Source organism: Lissotriton helveticus, chromosome 4_1, assembly GCF_964261635.1.
Source record: "Lissotriton helveticus chromosome 4_1, aLisHel1.1, whole genome shotgun sequence".
Taxonomy (NCBI): domain Eukaryota; kingdom Metazoa; phylum Chordata; class Amphibia; order Caudata; family Salamandridae; genus Lissotriton; species Lissotriton helveticus.
This window is the reverse complement of record NC_136063.1, coordinates 2,004,994,015-2,005,016,521: the sequence shown is the minus strand read 5'-3', so window position 1 is coordinate 2,005,016,521 and position 22,507 is coordinate 2,004,994,015. Positions and strand designations below refer to the sequence as shown.

The window sequence follows — 22,507 nt, the reverse complement described above, 5'->3', positions numbered from 1 at the left end:
TTCGGACGTTGTTCCGGCGCGATCTCGCTTCTAAGTCCTCGTTCTTGTCCGCTATCAGTTTGAGCAATTTGTCCATGTGCGTGAGTTGGCGATGCGAGGAAGTGGCATTGTCCTCCAATCCTGAGATCCTTTCCTCAGCCTCCTGCAGCCGTGTATCATGGAGTTCAAGTTTCGTTACTACGCTGTCCATACGTGCATTGATGGTATCAATCTTGGAGTCAATGGATGAGAGGCTTTGCCTCATACCCAGCAGGAGCGTTTTCCAGTCCTCCTCTGGGGGGGCCGATGTAGAGGGGCTCCCCTCCCCCTCCGGCGTCACTTTGGGAGTCTTTTTCGATTCAAATGGGATTTTCGATTGCCGAGTATCGTTGCGACCCATGGTCCGAAGTGGCGTCCGGGACGCAGCAGCAGAAATGGCCGCCAGCCCTCCGAGGAGAGGAGACAAGGAGAGGGTTTGCAGACGTGGCTGAGCTGAGCCCCCCAGAACCAGCACAGTTGGTGACGTGGATGTACAGCAGGTGCTGAGGGAGTGAAGAAGATTGCCGCCAGTGGACTGCTAGGGCAAGCGCAGGAGATGGGAAGCAGGTACCTTAAAGGCACCACTGTACTTCAGGGGCGAGGAATCCGCGCCAGAAACAAGCTCGCCCAAGATGGCTGCGCTCGGATGGATAGGCGGGAAGATGGCGGGTGAGGAAGGCAAACCCGCAGAGCCCGTACCGGCACGCCAGGGAGCAGGCTGAACAGGAGAGTCCCACGCCGTGCAGAGGAGGATCTCAGGGGACAGGCTCGGCAGCCGAGAGGACGCCTCCTCAGGTAAGCGGCTCAGCAATGCGCGGCGCGTCCCACACCGCAGGGCAGGCGGGGACCGGCAGATATGTTCCCCCCGTACCTCGCTTGTGGCTCCAATTGCAGGCAGCAGTCCGTCGGGAGGCACGGGGATCCGGCAGGGATCTGGTACACCACCCGGGTAGTGAACTCGCGCACCTCCAGCTCCGAGGCAGGAGACGGGCGCGCAGTCCGCAGCAGGAAGACGAAACCTGTTTCGCACTGGAAGGGGGGAGGGGCCCGCCCATCTAGGCCGCGAAGCCTCGGGCTGCCGCAGCTGAAGTACCCCGAGCAGGCGAGGGGTCGGTTGAGTGCGAGGGGCCGCTGTCACCTTCCAAGCCGTGTAGAACCGGCTCCGGGAGCTCGGCGCGGAAGCCGCAGACACCGGAGCAGTCCCCGCAGTGAGGGGGTTAAGATGCCAGTGAGCAGGAGAAGCTAGAGCTGGTCAGGATGGCGTGAAGGATGGCAATGTGGCTCGACTGGGCAAGAGCCTCACAGCAGTGCGGCCATCTTGGTCCGGCGCCACCTAGCGCCCCCCCAGCATGCATGGTTGACCAACAGAATGCAAGAAGCCATAAGACCGAGCAGACGGAGGACCTTCAGGACTGGAACGACCGCTCCATTGTAAAACAAAGGAATCATTTCCTGTATGTCGCGAATCCTTTGAGGAGGAGGGAATGCCCGACACACAGTTGTATCCAGTACAGCACCTATGAACAGGTAGCGCTGGGAGGGCACCAGGTGAGATTTGGGTACATTTATCGAAAAACCCAATCTGAACAACTACTGAGTTGTGACTTGCAGATGATGGAGCACCTTCTCTAGGGATTCTGCCTTGATTAGCCAATCGTCCAGATAAGGGAAAACTGGTATCCCTGATCTTCTGAGATGTGCCGCCACCACAGCCATCACCTTGGTGAAGACTCGAGGCGCAGTAGTAAGACCAAACGGAAGGACCGCAAACTGGTAATGCTGAGAACCCACCGTAAAACGGAGATATTTTCTGTGCGACTTCAGGATGGGGATATGGAAATATGCATCCTGCAAGTCGATCGACACCATCCAGTCTCCTTCCAGCAGCGCTTGAAGAACCTGCGCAAGGGTGAGCATCTTAAACTTCTCCTGCTTCAGAAAGAGGTTCAAGACCCTGAGATCCAGGATTGGACGAAGTCTGCCATCCTTCTTGGGTATCAGGAAATACCGGGAGTAGCATCCCTAACCCCTTTCCTGCTCCGGAACCACCTCTATCGGACCTTTTCTCAGTAACGTCAGGACTTCCTCCTGCAGGAATAGCAGGTGGTCCTCTGAGCAAAACCCTTAGCAAGGAGGGTAATTCGGAGAGAACTCCCGCAAGGGAAGAGCATACCCATTTCTCCACGAGATTCAGAAGTTAAAGGTCCCATGTGACCGATTCCCAATCTCGTAGAAAATAGGTAAGCCGACCCCCCACAGGACCCGCATGATCCGGAATGGCGGATCTAGGGCTGCTTTGCTGATGTTGGAGGGGGTGGGGAGAGGACGAGGAGGAGGAGGAGGAGGTGGAAGCTTAATGTCCTCGAGGATGAGCTCTTTGTTTGCCCCTGTATGACTTATACAGCGGATTTTGCTGTTGTTGCTGCTGTTGCGAAGGCTTGTAGGGACGAAAGGAGGACCTCCCAATTCCCCTATACCTTTTGCCCACAGTTCCTCTGGTTTGCAAACCCAAGGATCTGGCCGTAGCTCTGCTGTCTTTGAATCTCTCCAACGCAGCATCAGCCTTTTTCCCGAAAAGGTCAATGCCATCAAAAGGTAGATCCATTAAGGCAGCCTGGACATCCGCAGAGAATTCGGAGGACTTCAACCAGGCCGCTCTTCTGGTGGCAATTGAAGATCCCATGACTCTCGCCACTGAGTCAGCTGTGTCCAACCCACTCTGGATGACTTGCCAAGCAGCAGCCTGCGTGTCAACAAGCACCTCATTAAAAAAATGTCTGTCCTCCTCTGGAATCTTAGGAGCTAGTTGTTTCACAGAATCCATCAAAGCATGGATGTAACGCCCCAAGAGGAATGTAGCATTTGTAGACTTGAGAGCCATACTCGCCGATGAGAAGACTTTCTTTGCGGCTTGGTCCTGCTTTTTAGATTCCTTGTCCCCAGGCACCTGAGGGAAAGCACCTGCAGATTTTTTGGAGCAGGCTGCCTGTACCACCAAGCTTTCTGGCAAAGGATGCGAAGATAAATAGTCTGGGTCTCCAGGAGCAACCCTGTATCTTCTCGCAACAGCTTTAGAGACAGCAGGAGCTGTAAGAGGTCTATTCCACACCTCTAAGATTGGCTCCATCAAAACATCATTAAAAGGAAGCATGGGCTCTACAACAGAAGATGGAGAGTGGAGGACTTCTGTCAAAATATTGACTTGAAATCTTCAGTAGGTAGAGTTAAATTCAATAGATCCGCCGCCTTCTTGATGACTACATGATATGGAGCCACATCTTTAGAAGGAGCATCAGAGACAGAAGCTAACTCCCAATCCGGAGACAGTTCCAGTCCACTAGCCTCCATTAAGTCATCAAAGAAATCCTCAGATTCCTGCAGCTCACCCTCTTCCAAATCGGCTTCTCTGTATCTTTGCTCCTTCAGAAGTCGCTGAGCCTCACGTCTCGACCTCTACTTCGGGAACGGCGTCGGCGGATCCAGAATCGACTCCGACAGAGCTGGAGCCGGCATCGAGCTCGGAGCCGGAGGACCAGGCCACTGTTCTCGAGGTCGGACCGGAACCGGCGTCGGTGACGAAGGCATCGGCATCGAAGGCTTCGGCGGCGCAGAGAAATGCCAAGGCGGTGTCGGAGCCAGCATAAATGGCATGAACGGTGCCGGAGCATAAGAATGGGGGACTCCCAGGTTAAATGCCATCGGACCCATGGAACCAGCCGGTGCTCCAGAGGGGTACAAGGCTCTTGAATAGACACCATACATAGCGTTTAAAAACTGTGTAGGGTCTTGTCCTGGGCCCGGAAAAGGAGGGTACGAACCCACAGGCTGCCCTTGAGGAACCAGAGTCTTCTCGACCTCTTCCTCGGGTTGGTGTACCGGAGTCATCGAACCCTCAGGCAATGGAGCCTCTTCTTCCTCTCGAGTTGGAGATCGAGACGGAGCCGGAGAGGGATTCAACACCGGAGCTGGTTAATGCTCCGGTGACTCCATGGGCAAAGCCTCACCTTCCGGATCCAGAGACTCTGGTGAAGGAGATTTATCATCCTTTCGATGCCTTCTACTTGGCGACTTCGGCTTTAAATTCGAATCCTTCCCAGAATGGTGTTGTAAACCATGCTTCCTCTTCTTATTCTTCTTCTTAGTCGACCTGGAAGCATGACCCGAAGACGACCTCGAGTGCGACTTCGAACGAGACCTCGAACTCGACCGCGAGCTCTTCCTGTCCTTTTTTCCTTTCAACTTGGCAACCAGGAGCTTCGCCTCTCTCTCACGAAGGACCTTTGGATTCATCTTCCTACAGGATGGACACCCCTGGACATCATGGTCCGAGCTCAGGCACTAAACGCAATGTTCATGTGTGTCCGTGATCGACATCATCTTACCGCATTCACCACACTGCTTGAATCCGGTCTTCTTCGATGACATATCGACTGGAGAAAGCGATACAAGAAACATGAAAACCAACAAACAGTAACAAAGTTACTATCAAAGCTACACAGGATCCCTCGTAAACCGTTGGCGTCGACGACGCGGAAAAAAGGGAACTGATGTCATCACGCCGACATGGTCCTATTATGGAGTCGGTGATGTCAGCGGAGCCCCGCACGATGCAGTGCTTCTGTGACGTCGTCCACGTCGGCGCGAATCTACAAAAAGAATTTCCGAATGTTGCTGACGCAGGGGGATATTCACAAGGTGAGGAATCCACTGGCAGATGTATCCATCTGAAAGTAACCTACTAAGGGGCAATGGCACCATCTTCAACAAATGCGCTGTCCCCAGGTTCTGGGGAGCGTCTCCAATTTGCTCTTAATTGTCCTTTTTAAATACATGTATTCAAAAAGTTGTGAAGTTTTTCAACAATTCTTTAGTCTTTCATTATCCCTTTTTTACCTTAATCCTTTGTTTACTTCCTTCTTTTAAAAACATCCATTTAGAATGATCAAATTCATATATTCAAAATAAAAATATGCCCAATGCATTGAGAGCATTACCCTTCATCAAGGGCTTTTATCCTGAAAACATAGAAGAAACTTAAGCACAGTCCTAGAGGGTGCTGCATTGTAATTCCTGTAATTAATACACTAGTGTGTAGTGCAAGTGATTTATAGTATCCGTGGTCATGCTAAATTAGAAATGAGCCACCTCGTATGGTGTCTAATCTAATATATGAATTAACCCGATTTGTTTTGTGAATTCATGCTGCTGCAAAAAAATTAATTTGATGCATTTCAAAGTGGTGTTAGAACCGTTTTTTATCCACACAGATATTTTGTGAATGTTATTGGTGAAAATGGAAATGCAATGTGATCATAACATGTACTGTGAAAGGTTAATTGTGCCCGTGCTGTGATACGCGAGTCGTAAAACAGGGTACCGATGTTTTGGGTGATTTTTCCAAAAACTTAAAAAACTGGTAACGGTACCCCCTGACAAGAAGAACCGTATGCTAAAGGTTTAAACAAAAGTTATAATACCCGTATTCAACAAACTCAGGCTGTTACATTACTTGCCATGCATTATGAGCGCGAGTAAAACGCAAGTGACAAACTTACTAAAATGGCAGAGAAAGGTTGTATTACAATATCCGTGTATTCAATTTCCAAGGATTAACCTGAAAATTGCATTCGTATCTGTTATCAATGAGTAAAAAATGATAAGTGCCAAACAAAACTTAAGTCCAATAATAGTGCTTGCTAAACTCACCCCGTCTGGAGCATGCCATAACAACAACCAATTCCCGCAGTTCCGTTGTGCGAAGGTTATAACGTGTATGAAATCAACCGGATACAAAAGTGATTGCACTGGAAGTTTTAATTTACGTTATGCATCGTAACCATTGTGTATAAAAATGAAAAGAGGACTATTCCAAAAAGTGTTATCGGCGAAACTACTAAGTCACTAAAGATAAAAGAAACATTCAACAAGAATGCGCTCTCTTTTTTCAAGGATGATAATCCTGAAAATAAATTGTGAGATGATTGTGTTACTAATCGTGTGCTGCTGTGTGCAAGCGGAACGGAATTTACCGCCCAGGCCTAAAAAAAGAGTAACTGTGTATTACCTCATTGATTGCAATTTACATGTTGACCACTGTGCTATCCCACACTCGGATGTCAGCAATTGGGGAATACATGCTCTCTGCTTAATCAGGCAAGCAACCTGCCCACCCTATTTCACTCTTGCTGTGACCTTTAGTGATGAATGAATTATAATGGTTTGAGCCAAGTCTACTCCCTATACTTCTTCCTTTCCTGAGTTATCAGAGGGCGCCTAGAGGGGTCATCATCTGCCTCCCACTCCAGTGTCTTAAGCTCAACTTTTGTGTACAGTTTGTTCCAAATCCTTCCTCATATCACGTCTTAATCAGGCAACACCCCCTAACAGTAACTTTGAAGGTGTCGCACTCAACAAGCACATTTCCTGTGGAGCCCTTGTTAGCTTCAAACTACTGAGCCAATCTTGTTCGAAGCGAGTGCCTATAAAAAGTATCAAGCAGGGCCGCCGGCCGGAGATGCTACAATGGTATGCAAACCTGCAGACTCCACCTCAGTGTCAACTTCGCTGGGTTGCGATCTGATAGCCTTACCAAGGGCCTTAACGTGCATTATCTCCCCCTGCAAGCGTGGGTGATACAGGAATGAATTAATTCTGGCGTGACGCATGTGTACGTGGGAGTAAAAAAAATAACTCTTCCTCAGTCAGGTGCACTGTATGCCAACAGACCAGTAATTTATAGTTGTCAAGTTACTTCCTGAATCCGGTTGCTAATAGGACGTCCTGGGCACTTGGGAGTACAGGCGGGTATCTATCCATGTCCGCTGAAGGGGCACAAGTAAAATCGAATCCCCAGTTACCCAAAGAGTAAAGAATTCAACCTCATTCCACAGAGCCCTCGCCACCAGGTAAATAAAATTCAACTGCACCACATTTGGGCGTATACATTCACAGGTCTTTTCAGATGGCCCCCAGGGAGGGCTTTCTAATTCAGCTTAGGAGGAACAGGTTGTGCCATACAAGTGGTGGCTCCACCTTTGCATCTATCTCTTTCCCATCCAAGTGGGTCTCCTGTAAGTAAACATGTTATGCATACATTCTGTGTCTTTTGGTCGGAATTCCCCTACCATGGACATTCCAAGTAAGAAAATGTACATTTTGGTCCATCATTGCAAGTACACCCCATTAATGGAAGATGGAGTCCATGCCGCATGGTAGGCTAGACCCCAACTATCCTGTACATGCTATCCACTGTATTGTATGAGCCAATGAGCAGTCAATCCTCTAGCAAAAAGAAGAAATTGCCATGCTAGATCAACAACAAACCTTTAACAACTTTTTCCCACCTAGAGCCCAGGGAAAAACATACTGCCACCCTCCCACAACCTGTACTCACCAAAATGATGAGTTGAAAGTTTTCAGAATCATAAGTCACTGAAAATGCTCCAACTGCTTTTTTGAAGTCCTTGTGTGCAGATTCTTTAGCACACCTAGCAAAACAGCAAAAAGGTTTTGAGATTGTCTGTGTAACATTTTATTCAATTCTTTACATTTTTACAATAACAAATCAATATTGTTGGGCTATCAATGTAAAACGGTTGTAGAATAAAAGTGCATGGACAGTAATTGTTTACATTTCATTAGTACAGTAAATTTTCCAGAATGTAAAAACAAATTTATATATATATATATATATATATATATATATATATATATATACTGAAAAAACTGTTAAAATGAGAAATTGTTCAAGTATTGCAAACACTAAACTAGTCCCATCGGGAAAGAACATCAAAAAATTCATGGAGACTACATTAAAATTGATGCTTGGGTGTAGGAAGCTGGCTGGCTCTGTATATACTATACCAAAGTGAGGCATAGTGTGCACAGAGTCCAGTGGAACTCAAGGTAAGCAGAGGTGAAGTAGATAGCACCTCAATCTCTATTTGTGGTAGTGTGGTCGAGCAGTAAGGCTTTTTCAGAGGACAGTGTTAAACATTTGCTGTACACACTCAGTCAGCAAATTCATTGACACACTCAAAGACTGGACTTCAAACAAATTGTTTTTGTATACAAAATATTCTTTTAGTTATTTTATTTTCTAGAACCAAGCACGCCTGGCACAGGTTTGCAATAAATACTTTACAGTATTAATGCAGTTTGTAAATAGATTGAATTGCAATTGTAAATGTACTTTGATTTGATTACAGTAGTGTTACTGATAATGCAATCCGTTTCAGAATACAGTGCACATACTTTGAATAGGAGTTTTAGTAAAATTACATTTAAGTTACTTTTAAGAATACTTTGCATACACAGTGCAGTATGCCTGGATACTGCACTGAGACATTTCCTGTAAATAGGTAAGTAAAAGCGTTTTTGTGAGTTAGTAAAATTTTGAAGAATTTCTTTAGCTTTTCCAACTCCACACTTAGAAACTTTTCATAGAAAAACAGTCAATGTTTTTTTTCTTCAGATTTATATAGTGCGAACTTGACCCGAATCGAGTATCAGAGCGCTACATAGCACTGGATGCATTACACGAGGACACATTCATTTTTGTTCGGCATGGGGAGATTAAGTGATTTGACCAGATTCACAAGATGTTCAGCGTCATTGCCTAGACTCGAACCCAGTTCCCCAGATTCGAGGTCGACTAGCCGTTAGGTCAACTCCTCTCCCCTAATCTTATCCTAAGGAGGAAATTAGTGTTATTGGTTTAAAGGTAAGTACTTTGTTGTGGGAGCTGGTGTTCTGAGGTTAGACTCAGGGGTCCCGCAGGGTCAAGGATGCACTTTGTTACACCCTCACCGGCACTAGGGCGGTCGGGTACAGAGTGCTGAGGCCCAATGTTATCCAAAGGAGGATAGGGAGCCTCAGGTTGGTGGCTGCTGACGAGCAGGCCACTGGGTTGTGGGAGCAAAGCTCCTGGACTCAAGCTCAGGGCAAATGGGGGTTTAGGCCAGCACAAAAGATGCACCCTCAGCAGCACTGGGGCGGCCGGGTGCAGAGTGCTGTTCTGGCGTCGGACACCTGTAGCTTTTAATGGGGAGTGTCCGGTTTGCAATATCGCTGCAGGCTCAAGGACGAAGGTCTTCTGGGTGCTACCACCACTTGGAGAGGTAAGTTGGCATCATGGGGGTTGGTTAGGAACAGTCGGTTAGGCCACCCAAGGACGTAGGGCATCAGGTGAGGGGTGCTTTTTAGGGTCGGATCATCTTACCAGCTCCTGGTTGCGGTTGGGGGGACCTTCCGGTTTGAGGCTGCAGGCGTCGGCTGGGGGCAGGTCAGGGGTCACCGGATCTTGGGTCAGGATCGCCGAGGGGACCTCCACTTGGGCCACTCAAACTCGGGCCGTGGGTGTCGGGTGCAGAGTGGTGTAGACCCGCGGATCCGTCTGTTTTGAACAAATCTGGTGCTCATGGGAAACAGTCTTTGGGATTGAAGCCAGGTCCTCCAGGTCTGTCGAGGTTGCTGGCTGCAAGACACATCGGGATTTCACTGCAGCAGGTTCGAGGTGGGGACAGGCCGGTTGGGCTGGGGCCAAGTCAGTGGGTGTGATTCCTCTTGTTAGCTTCGGCACGGCTGTTCGGTCCTTCTTCTTTTCTTCTTGCAGGTTCTGGTCTAAGGAAGCAAGGTTCAGGGGTGCCCCTAAATACTAGATTTAGGGGCGTTACAGGTAGGTAAAAAGGTTGGGATCAATGGGTTCCTTCCCTGGGGTGGGTACACCCCCTATTATGCCACCCTCCAGGGGGTGGGGGGCATAAGCCTTTCCCTGGTTGACTTAGTCCCCCCCATCTTCAAGATGGACCTTGCCTATCTTAGGGGAGGAGGCTTGGCACCTCATCCCAGGATGATCATTGTTTCAGGCCCCAGAGAGCAGCAGGCTCTCGACCCAGTGGTCCAGAAACATGTCTGTTGGTGGCAGTTGAAAGCAGCCACTCAGCCTGGACACTAGTGGTAGGTAGTTTTCCAGGGGGCATTTCTAAGATGCCCTCTGTGTGCATTTTTCATTACATCCCAGTGTGGGTTTAATGTGCTGAGACGTTTGATACCAAACTTCTTAGTTTTCAGTGTAGCCATTATGGTGCTGTGGAGTTTGTAATGACAAACTCCCAGCACTGCACTTACTAAGTCTAAGAATGGACTTCAACACTGTAGGGGTAGAAGGCTCCTGCACCTGTACCCTCACCATTGGTATAGTGCAACCAGCTAGAGGGGTGACTGATCTATGCCAGGGCAGTGGGTTGTAGGCATGGCACAGAGGGATGTGAAGATAATAGCAGCCTTAATGCACTCAGTAGTCAAAAGTGATTGGTATATAATACACTTTACATAATAAAACAACAATTTTCACAGCAATGTGTGCAAAGGGTGAGAGGCCCTGCAAGCCTGCTATGCCTTGACAAGAAAAGAAAATCTCCAGACAGTGATCTGGAATAACCCGATGCACTACGACAGGCGTCAAGGACGCTTCAATAGTTTTAAACAATACACATAAATTTGTTTCTTGGCTTACTCCATCATACTCCGTATAGCATCAACAATAAACAATAACAGTGCACAAAAAGAATTTCGTAAGATGGCACGTCTTGGTATCTTATATTCGAAGAATACTCTTCACTTTGTTCTGCACCAAAACACGCAGCCTGCAATGGCAGTGTGTGTGTGTAGTGATACAGGGCCTCTTAGGGTGGCACAATAAAGGCTGCAGGCCTTAGGCATCTTCTCTTCCCTGGTCACAGTGCCATGGGTACCTGTGGTACAATTTACCAGGGACTGACCTGTGGCCAGAGATGCCAATTTGGTTTTGTTTTCAATGCAATTTTAGGCAAAGAACAGAGGCTCTGGGCACCTGATTGGCAGGAGCCCAGGGCACACTCATTCAAAGCACATCAGCAGTTCTGCAGAAAGTGGGGGCAACCATGCAGAAAGACAGCACTTTCTCACTCCCCAAAGAATATTAATGGTGTTTTCAAAAAGGAACATTAGTGCCATCAACCACGCGTCTTGTCCTGGACTACGGAGGTTAAACACTGCACCTAAAAGGCACTGCAAAATGGGGGTTGGAACCAGGGCCTTGTTTGTGACCAGACTTTGCAACCAACCACTAGCAAACCCAATACTTACCCACAGGGTTGATAATGTATTTCTTTTTTTATGTTGGGATTCATGAATTTCATGAAACACTTGAATTCTGAAATCTATGCATTCAATGGATCTTACAAGTTCAGGAAAATTGTGCCTATTTCCAAATACAAAATTGTATCCACATGGTTCTGGATGGCAGAAAAATGTACATCATAATAAGTGTATTCTGATTATTTATCCGCCACTCTTTCAAAATATATACTCCCCTCTCTGCTGCTTCGAGACGGTCATCATGCCCCTTCCCCTTTTCGCTCCGTTACCTTTTTTTCCCCAGGTAGGGGAATTAGCAAATGTTTGCCTAATTTGGGAATTTCAAGATTGTGGGAAAAATAATTAAGCTACTGATTTGCAAATCACAGTCTTGAAAAATGAACATTCACATGACAGAACATTCAAGCTTGCAACTATATAGGTCAAGGTATCTTAATGGCAACATTTTTGAAAATCTAATATCGGGAAAAAAAATAATTAACGGAATAACACCAAATCAATTTTTCATACTTCCAAGAAAGCGATTACATTGTGTGTAGATGCAATGTGTCAGCCAATTTGGGGGCATAAATAGTAACATTCGGCCATCTTGGAATATCGCACAAGTTACTTACCTTCGGTAACGATATATCTGTAAGAAACAGTAGTTAGTATTAGATTCCTTACCTTAGAATATCCCCAGGCGTCAGACTGGATCCGAAAACGTTTGCGTAGCAGTACCCCTGCGCGTTGGTAGGCGTCGTCTGCGGCTCCACGTCCGTCATCGGCGGCGCCGGGATGACGTAGTCGGAGTACTTAGACGCCGCCCTCGCACGCTGACGTCAGTTCTTATACACAGCTTTTCCGCTCCAGAAAACGCAGAGCCATGATAAGAACCAACACTGGTGCCGTAAAAACTAGGGCCCTGAAAGGGGATGACCTTAACCCTAGATATCGGTTCGCAGAACGGGGAGGATGGGTGGGGCGGTAAGGAATCTAATACTAACTACTGTTTCTTACAGATATATCGTTACCGAAGGTAAGTAACTTGCGCATCTGAAAGAAACAGGTTAGTATTAGATTCCTTACCTTAGAATAGGTACCCCAGCAATACCAACCCCGTGGTGGGTCTGCGAACCAATGATCACACACGAAGGTCCTGGAGAACGGAACGGCCGAAAAAGCCATCTCTCCGGACTTGGCTGTCCAGGCAGTAGTGTCTTGCGAACGTGTGCAGCGAGGCCCACGTAGCTGCTTGACAGATGTCCTACAAGGGGACTCCCCGACCCAGGGCAGTAGAAGCCGCCGTGGCCTCAGTGGAATGGGCACGTAGCTCCACAGGAGGCTCCTCTTTAGCCAGAGAGTAACAAGCCTTGATGCACAAGACGACCCATCGAGAAATGGTTCGTTTGTGCACCGCCCGTCCCTTCTTAGCACCCACGTAACCAACAAAGAGTTGGTCATCCACCCGGAACTGGCGTGGGCGATCCAGATAATATGAGTGCGCATGTTTTGGGTCCAGACGGTGGAGCTTTTTTTCCTCTTTCGAGGGATGCGGAGGCGGGAAGAAGGTGGGCAAGGTGATGGACTGCCCGATGTGGAAGGCTGTGACTACCTTTGGCAGGAAAGAGGGTCGCGTCCGCAACACAACTTTGTCTGGATGGACAGAAAGGAAGGGAGGTTGAGAAGAAAGAGCCTAGAGCTCACTCATTCTCCTGGCAGAGGTAATGGCAACCAGGAATGCAGTCTTAAGAGTAAGGAGACGAAGAGGAAAGTTATGAAGTGGCTCGAAGGGAGCGCACATCAGATAAGTCAGAACAAGGTTCAAGTCCCACTGAGGCATCACAAAAGGAACAGGAGGAAACATATGAGTGATGCCCTTCAAAAACCTATTTACAACCGGGGACTTGAACAAAGAGGGCTGATCAGGGAGCCTTAAGAAGGCGGAAATGGCAGAGAGGTAGCCCTTTAGAGTGCCCAGAGCAAAGCCCTGCTAGGCAAGAGAAAGAAGAAAGAGGAGAACCTCTGAAAGAGGGGCAGAAAGGGGATCCACAGCCTTTGCTGTGCACCATGCCACAAATTTGTTCCACCTGCAGGCGTATAACGATTTTGTGGAGTGACGCCTGGCTGCCAAAATCATATTACAGACTTCAGGAGGCAAGTCAAATGGCCTCAACTGCCGCCGCTCAATCTCCACGCATGTAAGTGGAGACTGGACAGGTTCAGGTGGAGGACTGTCCCCTGCTGCTGCGACAGAAGGTCCTCCTGAAGAGGCAGACGAATCGGGGGATTGACATGAGTAGCTCGGGATACCAGTATCTTCGTGCCCAGTCCGGAACCACAAGGATGACTTGGGCCCGGTCGCGTCTGATCTTCTTCAGCACTCTGGGCAGAAGTGGTATAGGCGGAAAGGCGTACAACAGACCACAACCCCCCTTCGGACAAGTTGCCCTGATGCTAGGCCCACTGAAACTTCAGGTCCCACTGCAGAGCCCGCATCCGCCACCTGGCGTGATGCACCCGAAGGATGCAGGAGGCCATCAGCCCCAGACAACGCAGCGTCAACCTGACCGAGACTCGGGATAAAGGCTGAAAGATTGGAATCAGATCCTGAATATCCCGAACCCGCTGTTCGGGAGGATAAACCCGAAACTGCGCCAATTCTAGAACCGCTTCAATGAAGAGGAGCTTCTGAGAGGGACACAGGTGCGACTTCGGCACATTGATGGAGAACCCCAGCAGGTGCAGGAGGTTGGCCGTAGTCTGGAGGTGGCTGCCATCCAACGGCATGTCCATAAGGGTGTTTTGGAAATCGGCCGAAAAGTTGGCGGACCTCAGCCAAGCGTGGCGGCGAACCGCCACAGACGTGGAAATCGCTCTTCCTAGCGAGTCCGTGGTATCCAGTCCACATCTGATGGAGTACCGTGATGCGTCCCTTCCCTCCGCAAGGGCTTGAGCGAGTTTCGCCCGGGCTCCCTCCTGGCACTCAGGCAGCACGGCCGCAACCATATCCCACTGAGAGTGGGTGTGACGGCCCAAGAGGCACGCGGTGATGACTGACCGCAACCCCAAACTAAGGGAGGAGAACATCTTCTTTCCGAACTGTTCATACCTCTTGGATTCCCGATCTGGTGATGCCATCGGGAATGCGGATTGGGAGGTAGAGGCCTGGATAACCACTTTTGGGGGGTGGGGTGAGTGGACAAGAAACTAGGGTCGCCCGGAGCTGGGTGGTGGCGCCTAGCGACATTTCTATCTACAGGAGGGCCTGTAGTGGGCCTGGACCAAGTGCCCAACAGGACGTGTGTGAGAGCCTCATTAAACGGCAGTAGAGGCTCTGGGGCGCTTACCTGCGGTTTAAGGACCTCTGTGAGGATGCTGGACCTCACTGTTGCGATGGGGGGCTCAAGAGCCAAGGCCTTGGCTGCCCTCATCAGCACCACACTATAAGCTGCCCCCTCCTCCGTAGCCACGGTAGGAGGGAAGACAAAACCAGTGTCTGGGGAGGTATCCAGGCCTCTGGCTTCCCCTAGTTCCTGTATCCAGTCCTCATATGACTGGCACTCATGTGCCAGGGGGTCCTCAGACCCCCCCCCGTCTCCCTCGTTGTCCATGTCCTGAAATTCAAGGATAAAGGATGGACCCAGATCCTCGAAGAATTGCACTTCAGCCGGCGCTGAATGTGACGTCGAGCGCCGCCGCTCCGACACCGGATCCGGACCAGGGACGGCGTCGTCCGAGGATTGCGCCTGGGGTGACACTCTAGGGGTCGACGCCGGCGGGGTCGTAAGGTCGACCAACGGCGACCCGGATCCAGAACTGGATCCAGTGGGGCCTTGCGGTGTCGGGACCGAAGACGGCGACTGCTCCGGGGCCAAAGCACCCGGCCCGCTTGGCCTCCCAGTCGGGTCCGCTGGGCACGAAGGCGCAGCGGAACCGGACAGAGGAGAGAGCGACCTCATGGCCATGAGGAAGGCATCGATCTCCGCCGGCGTCGCATTCTGCCCAGGGACCGGCGGGTATGGAGCAGGCCGCGACGCCTGTGGCTCCGGCGGAGCCGGGTGGGCGGTGTCACCGAACGGGAGCACTCTCTCTGAAGACTCTGCTTTGATCAACCAGTCGTCCAAATAAGGGAATACAGGAATCCCTGACCTTCTGAATGGGCCGCCACCACTGCCATCACCTTGGTGAAGACTCGAGGCGCAGTAGTAAGTCCAAACAGAAGGACCGCAAACTGATAGTGCTGCGATCCCACCGGAAAACGGAGATACTTCCTGTGTGACTTCAGGATGGGGATGTGAAAGTACGCATCCTGCAAGTCGAGTGACCCCATCCAGTCTTCTTCCAGCAGAGCCTGAAGAACCTGAGCAAGGGTGAGCATCTTGAATTTCTCTTGTTTCAGATAAAAATTCAAGTTCTTGAGATCCAGGATTGGACGAAGCCTGCCATCCTTTTTGGGAATCAGGAAATACCGGGAGTAGCATCCCTGACCTCTTTCCTGCTCTGGGACCACCTCTATCGCACCTTTTCTTAACAGAGTTTGAACTTCCTCCTGTAGGAGTAACAGATGTTCCTCTGAGCAATATCCCTGACAAGGAGGGTAATTGGGAGGGAATTCCCGAAAGGGAAGGGCATACCCTTTCTCTACGAGATTGAGAACCCAAAGATCTGATGTAACCGATTCCCAATCTCGTAGAAAGTGGGTAAGCCGACCCCCCACCGGACCCACTTGATCCTGAATGGCGGATCTAGGGCTGCTTTTCTGTAGCTGGGGGGTTGGAGGACGTGGAGGAGGAAGAGGCTTGACGCCCTCGAGGACGTGACCTTTGCTTACCCCTGTATGACCTATACAAGGTATTTTGCTGCTGCTGTTGTTGTTGCTGCTGCTGACCTTGCCTATAGGTACGAAAAGAAGAGCGTCCAAAACCTCTGAATTTTCTGGTTGTTGAACCTCTAACTTGAAGACCAAGAGATCTAGCATTCGCCCTGCTATCCTTAAATCTTTCTAAGGCTGTATCTGCCTTCTTGCCAAAGAGTCCTTCACCATCAAAAGGCAGATCTAATAATGCAGACTGTACATCAGCAGAAAAATCTGAAGATTTTAGCCAAGCTGAACGTCTAGTGGCGACCGCAGTGCCCATGATCCTTGCAACAGAATCTGCAGTATCCAGACCACTCTGGATAACTTGACGAGCTGCCGCCTGAGTATCCGATAAAACTTCCTCAAAGTCACCTCTGCAGTCTTCTGGAACCTTTGGGATCAATGAACGCATAGAGTCCATAAGTGCGTGTACATATCTTCCCATAAGGCAAGTGGCATTCGTTGATTTTAATGCCATACTTGCGGAGAAGAAAGTTTTCTTGGCCACTTGATCCTGTTTTTTAGCTTCTTTGTCACCAGGCACTTGTGGAAAAGCATCAACTGACTTTTTTGAACACGCAGCTTGAATCACCAGACTTTCAGGAGAAGGGTGAGATGACAAAAAGGCAGGGTCCTCAGGAGCCACTCTATACCTCCTAGCTACACCTTTTGAGACAGCAGGAGCAGAAAGAGGCTTTTTCCACACCTCCATAATGGGTTCAGTCAAAGCCTCATTAAATGGGAGTAATGGTTCCACAGCTGAGCTCGGTGAATGGAGAACCTCAGTAAGCAGATTAGATTTAAATTCAACAGTAGGCAATGTTAAACCTAAAAGCCCTGCTGCCTTTTTCATTACCACATGATATGGTTGAACATCCTTAGAGGGTGCATCAGGACTTGATGGTAATACCCACTCTGGGGAAAATTCAAGACCACTAGCATCAGCTCGCTCCTCGAAATAATTTTCATCCAGCTCACCTTCTTCCAAGTCAGAATGAGACTCATAATACCTCCGTTCTTCCAGGAGACGTTGAGCTTCTCTCCTAGATCTCTGCCTAACACGGATTGCAGCCGGATCCACTGTCGACTCCGACTGCGCCGGAGCCGACGTCGGCACCGAATCCGCAGGTTTAGAAGGATGGTCCAGAGATTTGCTTGGAGCAGGCGACGCCGGTGCCGGAGTCGTCGACTTCGGTCGAGCCGGCATCGATAACGGCGTCGACCTCGGTGGAGCTGGGTACTGCCACAGCAGAGTCGGGGCCGGCATATACGGCATGAAAGGTGCCGGGGCATAAGAGTGAGGCACACCCAAATTAAATGCCATTGGGCCCATGGAACCCGAAGGTGCTCCAGAGGGGTACCATGACCTCGAGAAAACACCATACATAGCTGTCCCAGGTCAGGGGAACCCTCTAAGCTAGTGTCGAGGATTGAGGTACTATCCAGGGGGGCAGAAGGAACGATAGAGCCAGAGTCTTTAATCAATGCTTTTAAGGAGGGTTTTATTTTTATGTAACAGCGTCTCTGTCAACTAGTTATCCGCTCCCGTGCAAACGCTGCGGGGTCAAAGGGCGGCTTCCGCGGTGGCTCCAGGTTGCTTCACCGGATTCACAGGGCGGGCTTCTTCTCCTCTTCTCTGGTCGCTCACGGGGTGCCCAAAAACAAAGCAGAAACGGGAGTCAGGCATCCATATTCTTACAAACAGTTTTCAGGGTGAGGGACACAACTTGTGAAGGTGCTCTTCGGTACACGCAGTGCGGGAGTGCTCGTGTAGGGAAGGGATTTGGAGGGGAATATTGTACACGGGTCTGTACAACTATACAGGCGGAGGCGGAGGGACGTGCTGAGCCACCCAACCCGCTACCCGGCCCGTTACCTGTTGCAGCCACGCCCCTCCCCTGGGTGCGTGGCAGGGCGACTCGTGGGTCCGTTGGCCTCCGGGCTTTGTCTCGGCTTCTACGCTCCAGTCCTCCCGTCTTCGTTCTTCTTCACTGGCCTCTTCTCCGGTCTCGACTCTCGATCCTCCTCGCTCCTCCAGGGATACGTCGTCCGTCTTCCTTCTTCCTTGGGGCTGTGGAATTTTAGTTTGTGAACTGAACATCATCTGCGCCATCTTGCCCATTCCTCAGACTCACGTATGAACATACACGACAGCCATTTTAGGTACCATGGTCTCCCTGTTCACGATCGATCATCAGCGCACTTCCCTGACCCTGCAAGCATCCCCCATGCTCCCTGGCTGCCCCCGCACTCACATGCACAAGTCATGAACCCTCCTCTTCCGCATGACTCTGTCTCTGGGAATCACACCCCGCGCCTGACCAACACCTCCTTTCCTTCCATGAATACCCCTCTTTTGATAAACCCTTCCTCTATGCTCGATTGTCCACACCGATCCTTTCTTTCATGAATATCTCTCCTTTGGTGACCCCTTCCTCTGAGCCCGATTGTCTGCACGGACCGCTGGTCATCCCTTGGCCTGAGGATACAGTTTATTGCCCATTACTGTATGCACTCGCCCCTCTTCAAAGGAGCTACTATTGATCATGAACTCCCCACCCCCTGAGAGTCGATCAGGTGCACACATTCCAAAGGAATCGGCGGAACACTCAGCTGCGTGATAGCCCCCTCCTATTGTATGGGGGGTGAGGACCTCTACTGTAGCCACGTGTTGGAATGAGCCGGAACAGGGGGGTGGGGGGGCGTATGTCATTTTTCCTTACTTCACAATGTCTTTATTGTAATAAAGATCGGTCACATGTCGTAAACCAGTGTATAAAAGGCCAGGCCTCAGAGAGGCTGTTAGAGAGCACCTCGAGACGATACCTTGTTGTCCGATCTGATGTGTTCTGCTCCGTCGGAATAAAACTTGTTTCCTGTCTTCCTGTCTCCAGCACCTGCTTCTTTATTTGATAAACTTCGTATGGTATTAGAGGCGTTTAACGCCGGGCAAAATTACTTAAGAAACATCGACTAAATCGCCTTCCTCAATTGGCGTCCCAAGTGTGGGGCCCATCAGCGACACGTGGATCCAGTGGGAGAGGTCCCGACGACAGAGTGAACGACTGCAACGATCGGAAGAGCTCCTGTCCGATAGACCCTCGTCTGACAGCCGATCATCCGAACTTCACTGGTTCCAAGCAGACCTCTCCCGAGTGATCTACGGTCCTGACTGGGAACCATCAGGAGTGCCAAGGTAGCAGGAGAGAGTAGAGGACGATCGGGCGCTGGAAGCGGAAGACGAGAAACTGTCCATGCGGTCCGGGTAAGGTCGTGACACACGACGAATTACGAATTGATTGATTGTTTGATTGATTGAAATACTAGTATTTGCATTGTCGCTCTTTGAGATATTCACTGCCTGCAAACGGGGAGGAATAGGAATATTCTATCTCCCTTTGCGGATAGTGAAGGGTAGGTAACGCAGACTTTTGTCCCCCATTGTAATCTGTCGTACCTATTTTTCTCCCCACTGATTGATTGTCCGAACATAGATTGTTTGGAGTATAGTTCTTTTGAGGTTCTCTGCTTGCAAATAACGTAGAATAGCCATATTCTGTCTAGTCTTTGCAAACAGTGAGAGATAGGTAGTGCGGACCTTTGTCCCCCGTTGTAATCTGTCATGCCTGTCTTCTCCCCACTGATTGGTAGTTGGAACAACCCGGACCGCTTATTAGAGATGAACCATCCAGCTCCATTGGAAGGCACCCCTAATAAGGACATGTTCATTAAACAAGGACTAGTCGCTATAGCTTATAGTAAGTTATGGCATAAATATACAAAAAAGGACCCCGAAAGTCAGTGGCCACTGATAGGTTCCTTTGATGATCATAAAATAAAAGCGCTAGAAGCAGCTGTTAGAATAAATAAGGCAACACCCACCATGCTCGATAGTATCGGCATGTGGCGCAAAGAAGCAGAGCAACGAAGGAAAAAAGAAGAAGCAAGAATAGGGAAAGAGTTACGAAAGGCAGCCCACCTGGCCGCTAAGGAACTAGACGAAGAAATAAGAAGGAGAGAGGAAGTTAGACAAACGCAAGAATCAGGGTCGACAGGCCAATGCCCTGTTAGGACCCCCTCTACGCTCTACCCGGAGGTGCCCTCCAAACAACGGGCAAACGACGAGTTACTGCTAGGTCCTCCGATTATCTACATGCCCCCTCCTTATGCCCCCTGCCAGCCTCTGGCACAGCACCTACCAGTTCTGAGTGCGGGCGAGGGTGACCCTAGCGCTAGTGCCCCGGCTCTTACGGCCTTCGCACCAGCCACATTGGTAACAACATCAGATGAACTCGAGACTAGCAAGCAGCTAACGGCCAGACCAAATAGGTTGAGCAAAGACGAGCGGGATGGGATTGACAAGATAGCAAAGACATTGGTAGGACGGAAAGAGAGCGAAGAATATACGATGGATATGCACAATTCACATGCCGGTAGCCATAGACGGCATTTCATTTTACGGTTCAGCTACCACACCCTGAACGCATATGAGGATAGGTATCAAACTAAGGGTCCTGCTAAGCTGACGGCTCTATATAGAAAGATCGATGTTGGAGATGGGACTGAACGCGATGTGACGGACCTCTTCATGCAAACGCTTGAAGTCTTCCGCCACCTCACGGAACAGAAACCAGAGGTTAAGATCACAGTCCCTGAAACGGCTGAGTCCCCATTAGAAGTAGCCAACACTATGATGCCTATCAGAGAAGCCGCCCCCTACTGGGTTCCCCCAAGAGGTCAGGGAACAAACGACGATATCAACCACGCAGATGCAAAAGGAAGGGTTGTGTACAATTGGGTTTACCAACCATGGGATCGACAAGATATTTTAACCTTTAGGCAAACCCTGCCTGATTTAAGGAAGAACCCGACAGCATTTTACACTGAATTAGGCACAGCCTTGGGCTCAACGATAATGACTCTAGCAGACATTGATTTGTTTTTCGGGTTATGTCTGCCGGCTGACGTGTGGAAGCAAATCCGGAAAGCCGAACACACAGATCTGTTCGGACATACCTGGAATCAACTCAGTGAGCTAGATAGGCGACGAGAGCCCGGAAGGAAGCCGATAAAAGACATACTGGAACTTCCGGACAAAATAGTTCAGAAGCTGAAAACCTTGATCCCAGAGAAAAAGGTAGATTGGTCAATAGTCACGGCTTGCCGTCAGAAACCCCAGGAAGACGTATCAGAATACTTCTCCCGATTTGAAACGGTGTTCTCCGACTACAGTGGCCAAGACATGACCACCGCAACCGGACAACACCTATTTGTGCAAAACTACGTAAAGGGTCTGTCACGAGAGGTTTCCGAAAAGTTACAAACGAGCGAGAGTAGTTGGGGGGCCTCCAAACCCGCCGCTATCCTCCAAATGGCTCAGTACTACGAACACCAAAAGAATGAGAATGATAGGGCAACCGAGAGAAAGAAGAAAGATTTGAAAGAAAGGGTGATGATAGCCCAGATACAAGGGGTGGCAGTCGGGAAAGAACTACACAGGGGGAGCTACCAATCAATCGCCCCTAGAAATCCACCCCCAAAGGACCGCACACCCACTCCCTACTCTGGACGTAGGGACATAGAAGATAATCAGTGTGCATTTTGCAGAGGATTTGGACATTGGAAGTCTCAATGTCCGGCTCTTCTGGAACTAATTAAAAATAAAGAAACGAGGGACATGACGAATGGTCCCAGGACTAGAGGGCAGGGGCGGGGGTACACAAATGACACCAACTGCGATAGACCAGGAAGATCGAACACATTTGACCGTCCCCGACAGAACCAGTACCAACTATCTGACAGTGAGAACATTCCCGACTTCGCATAGGACTACCAGGGGCAAGGGAGGGATCCAGTCGAGCTCTGTGTTGACCAGCAAGGTCCTTACGTCACCGCTAAGGTCCTGGGTACAAAGTCTCCATTCTTGGTAGACACTGGAGCGACACGTAGTGTATTATCAAAGCGACTGATTCCAAGGGCACCCTTGTCTGGCTCACACATTACATCGATAGGTTTCGATGGAACGCCCTCCACAAATCCCCTGTCTGTACCTATCTCCTTTGACCTAGGAAACAACCCCACTGACACAACATTTCTGCTCTCCTCCAACTCTCCTGACGCCATTATGGGTATTGATTTACTAAAACATTTCCGAGCTACTATTAGGTGTTCCCCAGATGGAGTCCGAGTCATCCTGTACGACAACCCGAGCATGTCCAGATCCTGCCCCGCACAACATATGTACTCTATAACTGATGCTGACCTAACCTTGCTCGACACCCTACCCCTGTACCTATGGGCCAGAAACGACTCGGATGTAGGATGAATGATGATCGACCCTGTGCACATAACTGTTCGACCAGACGCAATACTCCCGAAACTCCCACAGTACCGGATATCGCCCGAAGGCGAGAAGGCATTGGTAGCGATTATTCAGTCCCTGGTAGATGCAGGAGTGGTAGAGGAAGTGGTTAGTAATGTCTGCAACAGCCCTATCTTACCCATTGTTAA

General features: G+C 49.6%; 1 protein-coding gene across 2 annotated transcripts in view; it reads right to left on the bottom strand.

The window, feature by feature from the left end:
- Positions 1-22,507, bottom strand: part of FMR1 (fragile X messenger ribonucleoprotein 1) — a 698,844-nt gene that overhangs the window by 379,157 nt on the left and 297,180 nt on the right. For both annotated transcript variants that reach the window (XM_078688630.1, XM_078688632.1), the window contains exon 6: positions 7,412-7,505. In XM_078688630.1, the coding sequence (XP_078544756.1) occupies positions 7,412-7,505 (94 nt within the window). The remainder of the gene's footprint in view (positions 1-7,411; positions 7,506-22,507) is intronic.